The following is a 15,139-nucleotide window of genomic DNA, read 5'->3' as shown; positions in this document are numbered from 1 at the left end:
TTGGTGGGAAATTGCGAGACGAACGTTTTGAGTCTAATTAGTCCATGTTTGAACACTATTTGTCAAATAAAAACGAACGTGCTACAGTATCCCCAAAATTCAAATTCCTACCACTAAACACAGCCTATAAATAACTCGGTTGAATCTTTTGACCAGAGGCTAATTTTACTTCTCTAGGCATGTGTTTGAGTACCTGATGTAAGCAAATAGGACGGCGGTTGCACATGGCAAGAGCTTGGCTCGACCTGAACTACATGTGAACTGAACCTCACAACCAGCATAGCATATGACAGACGCTCCACTGTTCTAATAGTGTGTTGCATCCAGTAAATAAATTATGCCACACTTAACCACCTATATCTAACTGCCACCAGCAATTATGCTCCTCCCGTTCCGTTCCAGATCAGATCCCAAATCTCATCGACTCAACTCAACTCCTCCCAGTCCGAGTGAAGGAAAACACACCTTCCTCTTCCTCCCCTTCAAGACTTTAACCGCTTCCAGGTCGAGCTCCCGGCCAGCTGCTCACTCACGCTGCACGCACCTCACCAGCTCAGTGAATTGATCGACTGCTCGATTACAGCACGAGAGCCAACAGCAATGGAGAGAATACCCAACTTGTTACACCGTCCTACTCTCGTACTGCTCCTGCTGGCGCTCCTCCTGAGTTCCTTGCCAACGGTAGTGGCGCGTGCCACTGTGAAGACGACGACGTCGGCACGGAGGACGACGACAGAGAGCTCAGGAAGTGGCTCCGGCGGCTACTTCCGGAACCGGAAGCTGCTGGTAACCGCACCGCGGGTGTCCTCGGGATCGCAGCAGCAGATGGACGCCAGCCGCTGGCGGTGGACGCCGCCGCTCAGGGGAGCGAGGGCCAGCCTCGGCCGCCCTGTGCCGGGGTCCCACGGAAACCCGTCTCATAACTAGCAGGTACTACGTGCGAACATAAATCATCACGAGTTCATCCCGGTGCGCACTGTCTCGTTTGGCGGGGGTCATGGGATCCATGGTCATCGCCATGTGGATCCCCGTGTTCGGCCAGCTTGCCTTCGTCTTCTTCGGTGGCTGCCCTCACACGTGGACCGGGTCCTCCTCGGCCGCGTTTGCTGACCTCGGTGCCATCGTCAAGCTCTCGCTATCTTCTGGTGTCATGCTCTGGTAAGCAGCATGTACATTTTTCAGGGATACTAACAGTATCATAATAGCTTTTTTATCGATCTTATCAAGGTTTTGATACACCTGTAACACATATTCGTTGCCCTACTTTTGCCTTTACAGTTTGGAATTGTGGTACAACACCATGCCCCGTTCGGCTTATCTTATATCCAGCTTGTTCGGTTTCTTTTTTCAGCTGGAACCGTATTTTTCTCTCACAACATTTCAGCCATAACAGTGTTTTTCAGCCAAGTTTCAGCAAGCCAATATTGGTGCTGCTCACAGGGTACATGAAGGATGTAGAGGTTGTACTATTAGTTCATCTGACACAATTTTGTCTTGAAAAGATCACCAAATGACACAATTTGGAATGGAGTGAGTAATAATTAACCAATACACAGTACAGATCAGGAAACCAATAGACGGAATGAAGGTCACGGGATCAGACGAAACGGCCGAAGGTGGTGTTGATGAGATGGTCGGCGACGAGGCGGCTGGCGCGCTCCGTGGGGTGCACGGCGTCCCAGAACACGTAGCGGTCGGCGTCCGGGCACGTCCCTGTCCCCGCCGGCGCCGCTGCCCACGCGCCGCACGCGTACCCCGTCTCGTAGGTGCCCGTCCCACAGCACCCGACGTCGGCGCGCGCGAAGCCGTGCCTCCCCGGGTCGCGCACCATGTCCTCGAAGAAGTCGTAGACCTCCGCCACCCGGATCTCGGCGCCCGGCAGCTCGCCGCCCAGCTCGCGCACCATGTCCACGAGCGCCGCGTTGAAGGCGCGCGCCGCGGCGTTGTACTCCTCGGCGCAGCGGCGGCCGAAGGCGCGGGCGCGCTCCAGCGGCACGCAGCCCATGGGGGCGAGCCCCGTGAAGCCCACCTTGCGGGCGCCCAGGCCGTAGAGCTCCGTCAGGAAGCCCCGGGCCAGGCCCACGAGGTAGTCCGTGTACTCGGCCAGCGTGAACTCGAGGAACCGCGTCGTCGTCAGCGCGAAGTAGTTCTCGATGAAGTCGTTGGTGCCGATGCTGACGGCGTACACGGCGCCGGCCACCACGGCGTGTGCCTCGGCGGCGCCCAAGTGATCAGCCAGCCGGGACTTGTACTCCCGGAACATGTCCAGTTGCTTCCACAGGGGGATCACTCTCTGGATCACCAACCATCACAGTGAGATTATTAGTATCACTTACGGATCCTAGTATTCAATAGCTAGCGGGGAAATCATTATATCTTATATTATTTGATCAATAAAAAAGCGTTTTTGTATGTTAATTTTCAAAGACTAGAAACTACTAGGAGAATTAAATAATTTATTAAAGTACTCTAACACCCACCACTCATTATGCAAAAAAATTATCCTAGAAGTACCCTTATACTATTCTTTTATTACCAACACATGTTATTATTGGGAAATAGGTTCTTTATGTTTGGGTAAGTCATTCAATCTTTGTCATGGAAATAAAAGAGACTTAAAGTTACAATTCCCATTATCTTTGGATATCAACAACCCGTTCGGCTGGTACGGTTTTGGCTGGTTTTGGATGATTTTGGATGGTTGAATAGTATTCTGTGAGAGAGAATAAGCTGAAACAAGTTGAAACAAGCGGAAACGAGCTGAGACCCTACCAGCCGAACGGGTTGCAAATATATTAGAAATATAAATGCATTCCAATACGATAATTATGAAAAGTAATAAACATAGAAAAAGTTCACAAGCTAAGACCCAATAATATGGCAACTAAGGATTGCGTAATCGGTAAAGGTCATGGTAAAATGTTTATACCCAGCTACCAAAAAGGTATCAACAATGTCAGAGTGATACTCCATCCGTTCTAAATCATAAGTGTTTTGACTTTTCTAGATACATATTTAATTTTTATATAATTACTATTTAAATATTTGTTATTAAATGTGTTGTTTTTTTATGAGTTGTATTTATCCACCTTATATATTCATATTTTAAATCTCTGTATGAATAATTATTTGTTCTACTAAAACTATTGATGTAGCAGATATACACTTGTTATTTAAAAAACAAGTAGGTATCCGAACGCAAATTCAAAATATCTATCTTGTATTTGCATCAGATAATATTTTTTATATATTTAAATTTAACTCAAAATATGATAAATAATGCTATCAAGTTCGATTTCATCCACGTTGGATACGAATGCGCCCCTACTTGGGACGGACTCAAAAGTAGTTGGTCTTTAATCGAGTAAAGAGGGTGGCCATCGACAATGTGTGTGCGAGTGTTGCCGTACTTGTGTTGCGTTAACGCCGCTCACTGGTACTGGATCGACGAAGGGTTTCCGAGTAGGACACGAGGATTCGCTTGCATGCCGGCGAATGTGCAGCGGGAACCTTGCAGAAAAGTGCTGCCGACTTTAATTTGGCTGAGCAACATCTGTATCGCAGTAAATTCAAATTCGGTGGGCCAATGGTAGTTGAAAAGTACTCCATTTATATATACTAGGCAGAAAGGAATACTATTACCTCTGTCCAAAAAAATATATAATTATGGGTTGCGTGATAGTTAAAGTACTTATCATTTGATCAAATTTTTAGCAAATAGTATTCACATTTATGGTTTCAAATCAATTTATTATGAAAATATATTTCATAATTAATCTAATAATATTTATTTTATATTATAAATATTTATACTTTTTTATCTATAATTGGTCAACTTGATGTACTAAAACACGATACTGTTTCAGAATTGCATTCTTTTGAGGACGGAGGAAGTACTAGTACAATTCTACCACAGTAGCAAGTTAAAGTATCTTAAATTTAATTAACCATATATATAAAATTATAAATAATTATGATATCAAATAAGTATTATTAAACTTTTCATGAGATATATTTTTATAATAATATGTTTATCTAGCACCAAAAACATAAATACTTTTAACTATATAGTTGGTCAGACTTTGAACACTTGAACTAATAAAGTAACTAAAATTGTATTCTTTTGGAACCGAGGTAGTAGCACGTAGGAAAGTGATATTTGTGTGGAAATTTTTCTTCTGTGCTATGTACTCTCTTTAACTTTATTATGGACCCATCCTATAGTCAATGCAAGCGTATAAACTTCACATCCTCTTGGTTTTGGAGAGAAGAGCAGCAAAAAAGCACCATGCGTGGATTAATTTTATCACGCGCCAAACATTCTTAACACTTTATGTGCCGGATTTAATATTGCATAATAGACGTGTCCTGTGGGGAATACTGTGTGCCCGGTACTGTTCTCATGTACATTACTTTTTCTTACCTGTCAGGTAAGAGCAATTCCAAGAGACTCTAATAAAGATTTTGATAAAATAAAAACACTCCAATGGCTTCTTTATTTGGTTATTATCCAAATATAACCATATTCCAGATTTCTCGCTAGCCAAAGATAGAAAACGAGAATGACTTTCTAGAGTGCACACAGGATATAGAAAAATTATTGGAGAGTGAAAATATAGATAGGGATTTTTACACAAATGACTCTCTAATGACGATTTAGAGAGTGAAATTTAGAAATGCTCTCGTAGATACTCTAAAAGGCCCCTTTTTTGCGCAAAGCGCGGGTTACCTGCTAGTTTCTAATATTATTGTTCATTCATGAGAAATAACTTGTATTAGAACCGACGAGATGCAACTTCCTAGTTTCCTGAACCCACAATCTACTATTATATCCTTTATAAGAATCTATAGCTAAACCTACGATGAGACGAAGGAAAACTAAAGATTGGCAATTGCATACAAGGCATTTACCTCTGTTAGTTGTTAATACAACGAGTCAACGAACATCTTCGCTACTATTTTCACCATTCCAAATATAGTTATGCTATAGCCAAACTTCTTCTATATTTGATTAAGGTTGTAGAAACATACATTAATATTTATAAATTTAAATAGAAATGGGAAGAAAACGAATAAAAATGAATGATATTGTAGAAGATGTTGAGATGCACTTACAAAGGCACGTGAGGTGGCAACATCAAGCCCAGAACCGGCGGAGGCGAAGCAAACGCCGATCGCCATGTCCCGGATGCCGTAGGCCGGATCAAGGTAGGCCGGCACGAAGGCGCGGCCGAGCCCGAGGGCCTCCGAGTAGAAGTCGGTGGCCACGCGGCCGTTGCTGAACCGCCCCGTGGCGCGCCCCTCCGGGAACGGGAAGTCCCGCCCGTACGGCGGGAAGTTGCTCCGCACCGCCGTCGGGATGGCGTTGTTGTTGCCGGCGTCGACCGTGGAGTCGCCGAACACGATCAGGGCCGTCACACGCGCCTGCACTGCTGGTGGCTGTGGCACCAGCAGCAGGTGCAGGTGCAGGTGTAGGAGCGCAGCGGGGAGGAGGAGGAGACGACGGCAATGCATGGCTGCCGCTGCCGCAACCGCAACCGCAGCCATGCTGGTTGCTGTCCCGATCCGGTTCTTCTTGTCGTAGGCAGGGGCAGGCCAGAACCTGAAGGAGGATGCCTTTTTGAACAGGAGGACGTGAAAAGCGTCTGCATGTTGTATGGGGCCACGCAGTAAAGCCAGAGGCGTGATTGCATGGGGTTCTGTGCGGCGGGTAGGTGTGGCGCTGCACTTCCAGGCTTCGAGTACGGACGCAGATTCCGTAGCTTCTTCAAAGGCCCCTTTTAGTTCCCCAAAAGCCAAAAACTTTTGCGCAGTATCCGTCACATTAAATCTTGTGGCACATGTATGGAGTACTAAATGTAGATAAAAAAAAAAACTAATTGCACAGTTGGGTGAGAAATCGCGAGACGAAACTTTCGAACCTAATTAGTCCATAATTAGACACTAATTACTAAATACAAACGAAAGTGCTACAGTACCCAAAATCCAAAAATTTTCGGAACTAAACGGAGCCTCAAGTCAAGACGTAGGCTAGGGCATGTATGGTTAGGTAGGCCATCCTAGTCTGGCTAAAATTTTAAACCAGCCCAGCTGGAGCCTCACTTGAGCAATGTAACCTAAGGCCCCGTTTAGTTCCCCCAAAAGTCAAAAAATTTTGCGCAGTACCCGTCACATCGAATCTTGCGTCACATGCATGGAGTACTAAATGTAGACGAAAAAAAAACTAATTACACAGTTGGGTGAAAAATCGCGAGACGAAACTTTCGAACCTAATTAGTCCATAATTAGATACTAATTACCAAATACAAACGAAAGTGCTACAGTACCCGAAACCTAAAAAAATTTGGAACTAAACGGAGCCTAACTACCTAAGTTTATACTCCCTCGTTCCACAAAAGAATGCAATTATATGAAACGTGCCGGTCAAACTAGTACAAGTTTGACCAAATTTATAATAAATAGTATTAATATTTATGTCTATAAATAAATTTATTATAAAAATATATTATATAACTAATCTAATGGTACTTATTTTATATCATGAATGTTAATACTTTTTATATAAGTTCAGACAAAGTTCAAATGACTTGATAAAGGAGTATTAGAATTGCTTTTGTTTAGTTGCCTGGTTTAACCGGTGTGTGGCGGAGGAGCCAGATCTTAGCGATGGGGGAGCCAGATCTCGTGCGGAGTGTGGTGGCCGAAGCTGAGGGAGATGGATTACAAGCACCTGCGCCGGGGCGAGGAGGTAAGCTCCGTCGCCCGGTGCCTTCTCTCCCCTTCCAGTTTCTTGCAGCGGCGATGAAGACGCAGTGGCATGTGTGAGGAGCACCGACAGGTGAGCCACATGCTTGTACAAGCCTAGCTCCACAAAAACGCAGGGTCTGAGTGTTTACAACAATGCAGCCTCCACCCCTTTTTTTGGCTTTCCACGAGCCTGACTTAGGGGCTACCCAGGCATCCAAACACACTGAAACTGCATTATGGTTATGGAAGCCTGGACAAGAGGTAAGCCAGGCAACCTGATTAATATCGGAGTACCATCCAACGTGGATCCAAGGTCGACAAAAGTTGTAAATAATCCTTGCCTATGCCTAGGGCTCTATTTTTTTTTCTCAACGCGGGAGCGTTCCAGGGAAGCGAAGATAGTGTGGACGTGTTTTCCCATTGCACGGCATGCCGCCATAGCCCTTTCGCGTCACGCCTTAGGTTTTTTTTATTAATATTTTTACATCTTATTTTCAAATAACCTCATCTATTTTTATTTTATTTTTAACCCTTTTAGCCATGTCAACATGCTTGGCGCGACAAAATTATACTGCCACACTATATGCGTTTGTACCATAAGATGTGCCACGCCAGGTGAAACCGGGGGGAGGCGGGGTGGCGTCGCCGGCAAAGCGGTAGGGCCTGGTGGTTGTGCAGGACAAGGGCGGATGAGTCATGGTGATGCCCCGGCAAAGGGGGATTAGCGTGGCGGTGGGAGGTGGAGGCGGATCCGGAGGCGACGAGCAGCCGGAGGTAGGCGGGCGGGGTGGAGGCTTCATGGGAGACGCCATGGATGGCAGCAGTGGCAGAGGGAGGGAGGAGCTGAGGAGGGCCTGGCACCTCCAACATCTGGTGCCCCCACAGTACCCCTTCCATTAGATAGAAAATCTCTAATAATTTACTAGTTAATTATGCTAATTTGTGTCTAATTTGTTTATTATTTCTTCGTATTAATCTATAGTAGTATCTATATGATCTAGAATTGGTCTTTTTATTATCCACAAATGAGAGAACCCCTGGCTTCAACAGAGACCAAAGAGCAGAGCATGAAAAGAACAATAAATGTTGTAAGTATGCAATAACACACAAATTAGTCTGGTTTCTTTGGACATCCCTTCTACCTTGTTTCTATTAGGCACAGCATTTACACAAGGACACGCTACCCTTTCTAGGGAAAGCAAATCTCAGGAAGAAGACGAGCCTTGCCCCGGGGCTTGTCCTGGAGGTGCTGGGACCAGTAGGCCTGCGCTGCGAGGACACGGTCCAGAAGTTCTTGTGGAACTGGCTGACCTCTTCGCTGTTGCGGGGATATACTTGCAGTGTGAACCAGGGTCTTCCACTTGTCCTGGTTCATCAATCAAGTATTTCAAAGTATGTTCGAACACCACAGATACTAAACAGAGAAATGTAAGGTGGCCGTGGCAGAGCACTAGATCACCAACACAGCATTGAAAATCAAACAGAATCACACTACTGACGACTGGTTTTGTAGGTCTTTTAATTGCAACTCAAAATTAATAATGCAAAAATGCGAGCTTATGTTTAAGAAAAAAGTCACCTTAAGGTCGACATAGGTCCTGTGCTCTATATTGTCAAAGGCAAGCGTTTTAACAGCTCTCCACCTGAACAAAACAACATCAGGAGGAACACGTGAGCCAACATGTGATCTGAAATAAACACAATTGAAACAAATTCATTGGACACAGACCTTCCAGTCCCAAGCTGTTCAACCGCTCCCACCAGCGCCTCAACCTCACCAACAGTGAAGGGCCTCCTTATGCGCCTTTGCCCAATTTCGGATTGCTTGGACTTACAAAGGGGCACAATGGCTAGAGCACCTATGTCTGAAGGTGCGGGTGAAACAGGGATGATGGCTTGGGAGCTTGCTGATGTGTCTTGTGAAGCCATCTCAACAGGACCATGAACAGAGTACAGATCAGAGAGAGAGCGGCTTCGATAAGGGGCTTTAGACTGCTGGTTGTCATCTCCGACATCAGCTTCAGGAAAAGGTTCTTCACACTTCATCCTGGAAATCATGGAACATTCAAGTTGCATCCTGTCAACATCTTCCAATCATTATACCTAAGAGAACTGTACTGCAAGTCACCTACCTAGCTAATGGCTCCACCATATCTGCAGTGAGGAAATCCATCTGTTCTGGTATAATGACTCCAGAGGGAGACTCTCGCTCACGTTCGCATTGCAACGTGAAGTCTATGTTATTTAGTTTTTTATCATGGCATATCCCAGCTTGACGAAGTGTCTTGTTGTCGTCTTGGATATCCTTTCCTTGAAGAAGAACACCAACGCGTAGACCACCTTCCATTATACTATTGACAACATCCATGACAGTTCTCTATAGACATAGACGGACTACAAACTGTTACTGGGAAACACTCACAAGAAGAAAATATTTATATGCTCTGTATAAGGTACCAGTAAAACTATTGTGAAGACTCATTATTCCACATTGCAATAAACTGTTTGCTAATTCAAATGCAGAAATCTAACATGACAGTCAACTCAATCCAGCAATTGGAGCAAGTTCTGTATTACTAAATTTTGTACCCACTGCAGAACTGTTAGAAAGCCGTATATGGCTGGTCTGGGCCTGGGCCTTGAGGCCAGCCCTTGTAGCTGCCCTGCGTTGGATTTCTTGTCCAACAAGGGCGTAGATTGAGTTGTATATGGTAGAGATACCGAGGTCAGTTCTGTTTCCATAAGCCGCCCCTATCGCTACCTGTATATGTACATGTATCATGTAACCCCAAATCAATCTATAATCTTACGCTGCATACCTTCTCTCATGGTACCAGATTAGTTTCGATCCACACTTCCGCTGCATCAGCCGTGTCGATCCCGGCGTTGCCTTTCTCACGCACTCTCTCGCACTGCGCCCGCACCGCCCATCCCGCGGCCCTCGCCTCCCTGCCGCCTTGCTCAGATGTACAGTTGCCGACCCCAGCCACCTCCAGCTGTCTCCTGGACCTCTGGGATCACCTTTTCAGCCACCTGGACAGATTCCTGCAGCATCACCTCCTATGCCTGCAGCACGCCTTCCTGCTGGTGCCATTACTATTTTGCCAGTTCAGAATCAGCACTCTATGACTACAGGTGCCAAGCACGGTTTCCGGGTCCCGGCTCTATACCATGCAGCACCATTATCTCCAGTACCCAGGACGCACCGCGCTGCCCTTGCTGATCCTAATTGGAGAGCTGCCATGGAAGAGGAATTTTCTGCGTTAGTGCATAACAACATTTGGGATCTTATTCCTCGTCCATCCCAAGCCAATGTCGTCTCAGGCAAGTGGATATTCAAACATAAATTCAAGGCAGATGGCTCCCTTGAACGGTACAAGGCACGCTGGGTGCTTCGAGGCTTCACACAACGGCCCGGTGTTGATTTATCTGAAACTTTCAGTCCTGTAGTGAAGCCAGTCACAGTTCGCACTGTCCTCTCCCTAGCTCTGTCTCGGAACTGGCCTATACTCCAACTGGGTGTCAAGAACACTTTCCTCCATGGCAACCTGTCTGAGACTGTTTATTCAGTGAAGCCTACTGGGTTTGAAGATTCAGTGCATCCCAGTTTTGTTTGTCGCCTGAACAGATCATTATACGGCGACGGCCTCAAGCAAGCTCCTCGTGCATGGTACAGTCGCTTCGCGGCCTTCCTTCTGTCATTGGGATTTGTGGAGACCAAGTTTGATACTTCATTGTTTGTGCATCGTCGAGGGACTGATGTTGTGTATCTGCTGCTATACGTGGATGATATTGTGCTCACTGCTTCCTCCTTGGTTCTACTCCGGCGCACCATTCAGGCTTTGCAGCAGGAGTTTTCTATGAAGGATTTGGGCGAACTTCACCACTTCCTTGGCATGCATGTTCAGCGGTGTCCTACTGGTCTTTTCCTTCAGCGCCAGTACATCTTGGAGATTCTAGCTCGTGCCGGCATGGAAGATTGCAAACCATGCAGTACACCCGTTGATACAAATCCTAAGGTTTCGGCTGCTGCTGGGTCCCCTGTTGAAAATGCTACAGATTTTCGAAGTCTTGCTGGTGCTCTTCAGTACCTCACCTTTACTCAGCCAGATATTTCTTATGCAGTTCAGCAGGTTTGCCTCCATATGCATGACCCACGAAGTCCACACCTTGCTGCCCTCAAGCGCATCCTGCGTTATCTTCAAGGCACACTTGACTTGGGTCTTCTTCTTTGCCTGACATCCCAGACGGATCTTGTGGCTTACTCAAATGCTGATTGGGCCGGTTGTCCGGATACTCGCAAGTCTACCTCCAGCTATGCGGTCTTCCTTGGCGGCAACCTAATCTCCTGGTCATCCAAGCGCCAGACCACTGTATCTCGATCCAGTGAGGAAGCTGAGTACCACACCGTGGCAAATGCTGTTGCCGAAGCCACCTGGCTGCACCAACTCCTTCAGGAGCTTCACAATCCTTTGCATCGTGCCACTTTGGTCTACTATGATAACATTAGCGCAGTTTATATGTCCAGCAATCCAGTCCAACATCAGCGCATCAAGCACATTGAGATTGCTCTCCACTTCGTCCGTGATCGTGTTGCTGTTGGTGATGTTCGAGTTCTGCATCTGCCAACATCCTCGCAGTACGCTGATATATTCACCAAAGGCTTGCCTTCTTCGGTTTTTCAGGAATTCAGATCCAGTCTCAACGTCCGCAGCACCGGTGTTTCGAATGCGGGGGCGTGTTAGACAGCCGTATCTGTATATGACTGGTCTTGGCCTGGGCCTTGTGGCCAGCCCTTGTAGCTGCCCTGCGTTGGATTTCTTGTCCAACAAGGGTGTAGATTGAGATGTATATGGTAGAGATACCGAGGTCGGTTCTGTTTCCATAAGCCGCCCCTATCTCTACCTATATATGCACATGTATCATGTAACCCTAAATCAATCTATAATCTTACGCTGCATACCTTCTCTCAAGAATGAAAAGATAAATCCATCAAGTTAAGTGCGCTCTTGCAGCCTTGCAGATTTCATCAATGATACTGTATAGTAAATAAACAGCAGCAACACCAAAAAGATTGGGATGCCAAATGAATGCATGATTGCTTATCAATAACTTGTGTATGCCCATGTAGTGTTTACCTTCAGTGATCCAATGGTTGCATTTTCTGGGACCTTAATGAACAATTCTGGGATGTTGAATGACTTGATTCTTAGCTTAACTGAAAAGAGGAAAACAAAAATGATAAGCAATGGATTCAACAGCAACGAACATAACACTACAGTATCCAAGAATACCATGGTAGTTCTCAGATTCACACGATTTATTTTGACCTCCAGTAGCAAACGATGTCCTGCTAGCTGAAACGGCAAGCGACATTTTCTTTTAGTAAGAGAATTAAAACAAGGACTAAGGCCATCAATGCCATGTGGAAGATTGGGTTTGACTGACTCAGTGCGATATAAGAATTTTGTGTCTGCATAATCCTAAAAATCTAAGGACTTCAAATAACCAGGTAATGTGATTTGACAGTACAAAATACCTTCAGTTAGCATCTCTTTAGCAAAAGATGTTGTATGATGTGCTAACTTTTTCTTCTTGAAAATCGTCCTTTGCACCTTTTGACGTGTGGTGGATATCTTTTTCCCACATAAGTTTAGCTTGCTACCTAGTTGATTAAGATAATCGGTAGCCCTTGATTAGTCCAATTCCTGGATTGGCTAGTAACCATGAAAGTAGAGAGAAGCAAATGGAAACATGGTTGTCTTTATGGCAGCTATGGATCATTTAGTAGTGTAGAAAAAGCAAACATTAACACTGTGGGATTGGCATACCTTTGTTTGACAACCCTCCACAGATCTTTTTTGACGGAATCCCTCCACAAATCTTATTACGTGCTGCCTTCCTTACCTTCGAGGCAAGCAATTTCCTTATCCTATGGTTACCTAGATATTGTGGTTTGCAACCCTTATTTTCTATGGTGCTTGGATGCGGGCACCCAGAAGAATTTTCATCATCATCTCTATCTGCAGTATACCGCACTTCACCCCGATACAAGGAAGAGGTTTGATGTTCCTTGTCATGGCTGCTCAGAGGGACACATGAGCTACTGTCAGAACTAACCAAAGCCGGAGGTTTGCCATCCACATCCATGGAGTCAAATATACCGTAAGCCACAGCATGCCCATCTGCTTGTCTTCTGATCACTTTAGGTTCAGCTTGCTGCACTTGTTCAGGCTCTACTGAACTTGAGGGTCCTGGATGGTGTATTCCATGAGATCCACACTCAGGAATTTTTGCTAACATATTTGATTTCATTGTTAGTGACTCTAATATTGATTCAGCTTCATTTCTTGTCGACGAGTTTTCTGCCAAGCAGTTGTTAGCTTGCCTAGGAAAGGCACTGACACTCCCAGAACCCACATCTTTCTCCATAGCCACATCTTTTAGAGGCAGAATTTCATCGGAGTGTTCTTCCTTAACTGATTTCCTTTTTTTAGCTTTTGCTGCATTGGTATTAGGAACATTAGATGAATTGTCCTGATCTGCTAATAAGTTTCCTGCCACAGTTGCGAGCAAATCAAATGCACACAAATCATTCTCATCTTTCTTTCTTCTGGTAGAGCGTTTTCCCTGCATTACAATTGATTGTTAATATGGATTCAATGGGCAAATTGTGGTTAAAGAAAAACACCTAATCAAAGAACATGTACCCGAGCTGAGTTTGGAACACGTGGCATAGTTGGAATTCGACGGCCACGGGATCTATAAACCAATCTCTTGCGCACCATCATATGTTGATGTCACCACCTACACAGCGGGCTTTCACAGACAGCAAAGTGGTACAAAAACCACATCGATCATCTTTCTCTGCACAAAATTAACTCGAATTTAGTAAACATTCACTCATCACAGATCGCTTAAGAACTAGGGACCAGTCTATCACCACTAGAAAATTCCCCTCAAAGAACTTAATCCAAATCATTTTCCACGCGAATTTTTCTGGCGATTGCGAAAATACCCACCAAATTCCTTCCTGTCCTACCTCCATGTAGCACTCTGTGTGCCTCTTCTTCTACGGCGGGCGTAGAAACCAGAGAGAGGCGAGGAGGAAGAGCAGAGGAGTACATGCCTGCAGGAGCGTGCGCGGTGTCTCGGCAACCGGTGTCGGAGGTGGGTATGTAGCTTGGCAACCCCGTCACCTGTTCTCTTTCACGTTGTCGATGGGATGGAGATGTGAGGATCCCTGCGGAAGCTCAGCGGTGAGGTCGGATAAGCGAGCTTGAGCGCGCTGGATGTGCCGCCTGCTTCTCCCCCGACGAGCACCGGTGACTCAATTTCGACAGCTTCCAGATCCTGCGGGGCTAGATGGAGGAGCCAGGGGTGGCAGGGACGAGGAAGAGTCGGGGGCCGGGACGAGAACCGCCGGACACCCTCGCTGCTTCCAGATCTTGGCCGGAGGTGGACGAGCTCCACCGGATACGAAGGGGAGAGAGGGGACTAGGGAGGATAGAGAGAGAAAGAGAGAGCGGGGAAGAGGGCCTGTGATCAGGTCCGTAGGTTTGCAATCTAATGGTACAGTAACAGTATCAAAAAATTCCTCGCTTCCCATTTCCACGCGTCCTATTGGTTAAGACTGAAATCTCAGTTACCTTCAAAGTTCACTCGATCTTGTGAGCATGTTAGGCTATCTCCAACAACACCACCTAAAATCACCTAAAATATAAGACCTATTCATATTTTGGGTAGCAGATAAAATGTTCAATACATATTCAGTATCTTCTCCAACAATAAGACTCAAAAGAGAATCCTTTCTACAAATGGGTTTCAGGACAGAGGATACCCATATTTGGGTTGTGTCTCTCAGGCAACCCAAAATAGGTCTTCTGTATAGGTACTCTGTTGGAGACTGATTTTGGATCTCTCACTACTCATTTTGGGTTTGGGTCTCCTTGTTGGAGACGGTCTTAGAGTTTTAGCTTTTAGGTTCCAGAGCAACTAACTTCCCCGGTAATGCTCTCTACCGTCGGTAGACCGGACGCGCGCCTTAACTAGCCTACGAACCAGGTCTGACCGACCCATTATATTAAAAAAATCTGGACGCTTTCATCGGGACGTAACCGCCTCGTGCCGCCTGCCCCTGCGCCTCGCGCCTCATGTCGGACCCACTTTGAGTCGTGCGCACCTACGCCTCACGCCGGACCCGCCTCGTGCCGTGCACCCCGCCCATGCCTCGTGCCTAGCGCCGTGCGCCGCCCTCACCTCACGCTGCGCTCCCCCCGCCGGCGTCAACCTTCATTGGACGGCACCAAGTAGATGAATACATGTTGCAACCGTATGTTTTATGTGTTTCAAATGTATGTTACATATGTTTTATCTGGATGTTGCAAAGTAG

General features: G+C 45.9%; 2 protein-coding genes across 3 annotated transcripts; both read right to left on the bottom strand.

Annotated features, from left to right (window-relative positions):
* Window positions 1–1,597: 1,597 nt before the first annotated feature.
* On the bottom strand, window positions 1,598–5,719 carry LOC136494655 (GDSL esterase/lipase At4g26790-like). The gene is made up of 2 exons (XM_066490827.1): window positions 5,116–5,719; window positions 1,598–2,293 (listed from the first exon to the last, which is right to left on the bottom strand). The coding sequence occupies exons 1-2, from the start codon at window positions 5,545–5,547 to the stop codon at window positions 1,598–1,600; spliced, it is 1,128 nt and encodes a 375-aa protein (XP_066346924.1). The 5' UTR covers window positions 5,548–5,719.
* Window positions 5,720–7,740: 2,021 nt separating this feature from the next.
* Window positions 7,741–14,274, bottom strand: LOC136490782 (telomere-binding protein 1-like). Of its 2 annotated transcripts, none has more exons than XM_066486972.1 (10): window positions 13,790–14,274; window positions 13,458–13,614; window positions 12,579–13,377; window positions 12,287–12,412; window positions 12,042–12,104; window positions 11,886–11,965; window positions 8,880–9,124; window positions 8,477–8,794; window positions 8,327–8,390; window positions 7,741–8,113 (listed from the first exon to the last, which is right to left on the bottom strand). In XM_066486972.1, the coding sequence occupies exons 2-10, from the start codon at window positions 13,536–13,538 to the stop codon at window positions 7,937–7,939; spliced, it is 1,953 nt and encodes a 650-aa protein (XP_066343069.1). In that variant the 5' UTR covers window positions 13,539–13,614; window positions 13,790–14,274; the 3' UTR covers window positions 7,741–7,936. The 2 variants fall into 2 exon arrangements, with proteins under 2 accessions (XP_066343069.1, XP_066343068.1); XM_066486971.1 differs by having other exon boundaries at window positions 13,877–14,274.
* Between the last annotated feature and the right edge of the window lie 865 nt (window positions 14,275–15,139).

Source organism: Miscanthus floridulus, chromosome 11 (genome assembly GCF_019320115.1).
Source record: "Miscanthus floridulus cultivar M001 chromosome 11, ASM1932011v1, whole genome shotgun sequence".
NCBI lineage: Eukaryota > Viridiplantae > Streptophyta > Magnoliopsida > Poales > Poaceae > Miscanthus > Miscanthus floridulus.
Note: the sequence above shows the minus strand (reverse complement) of the source record. Positions and strands in the feature narration are given on the sequence as shown.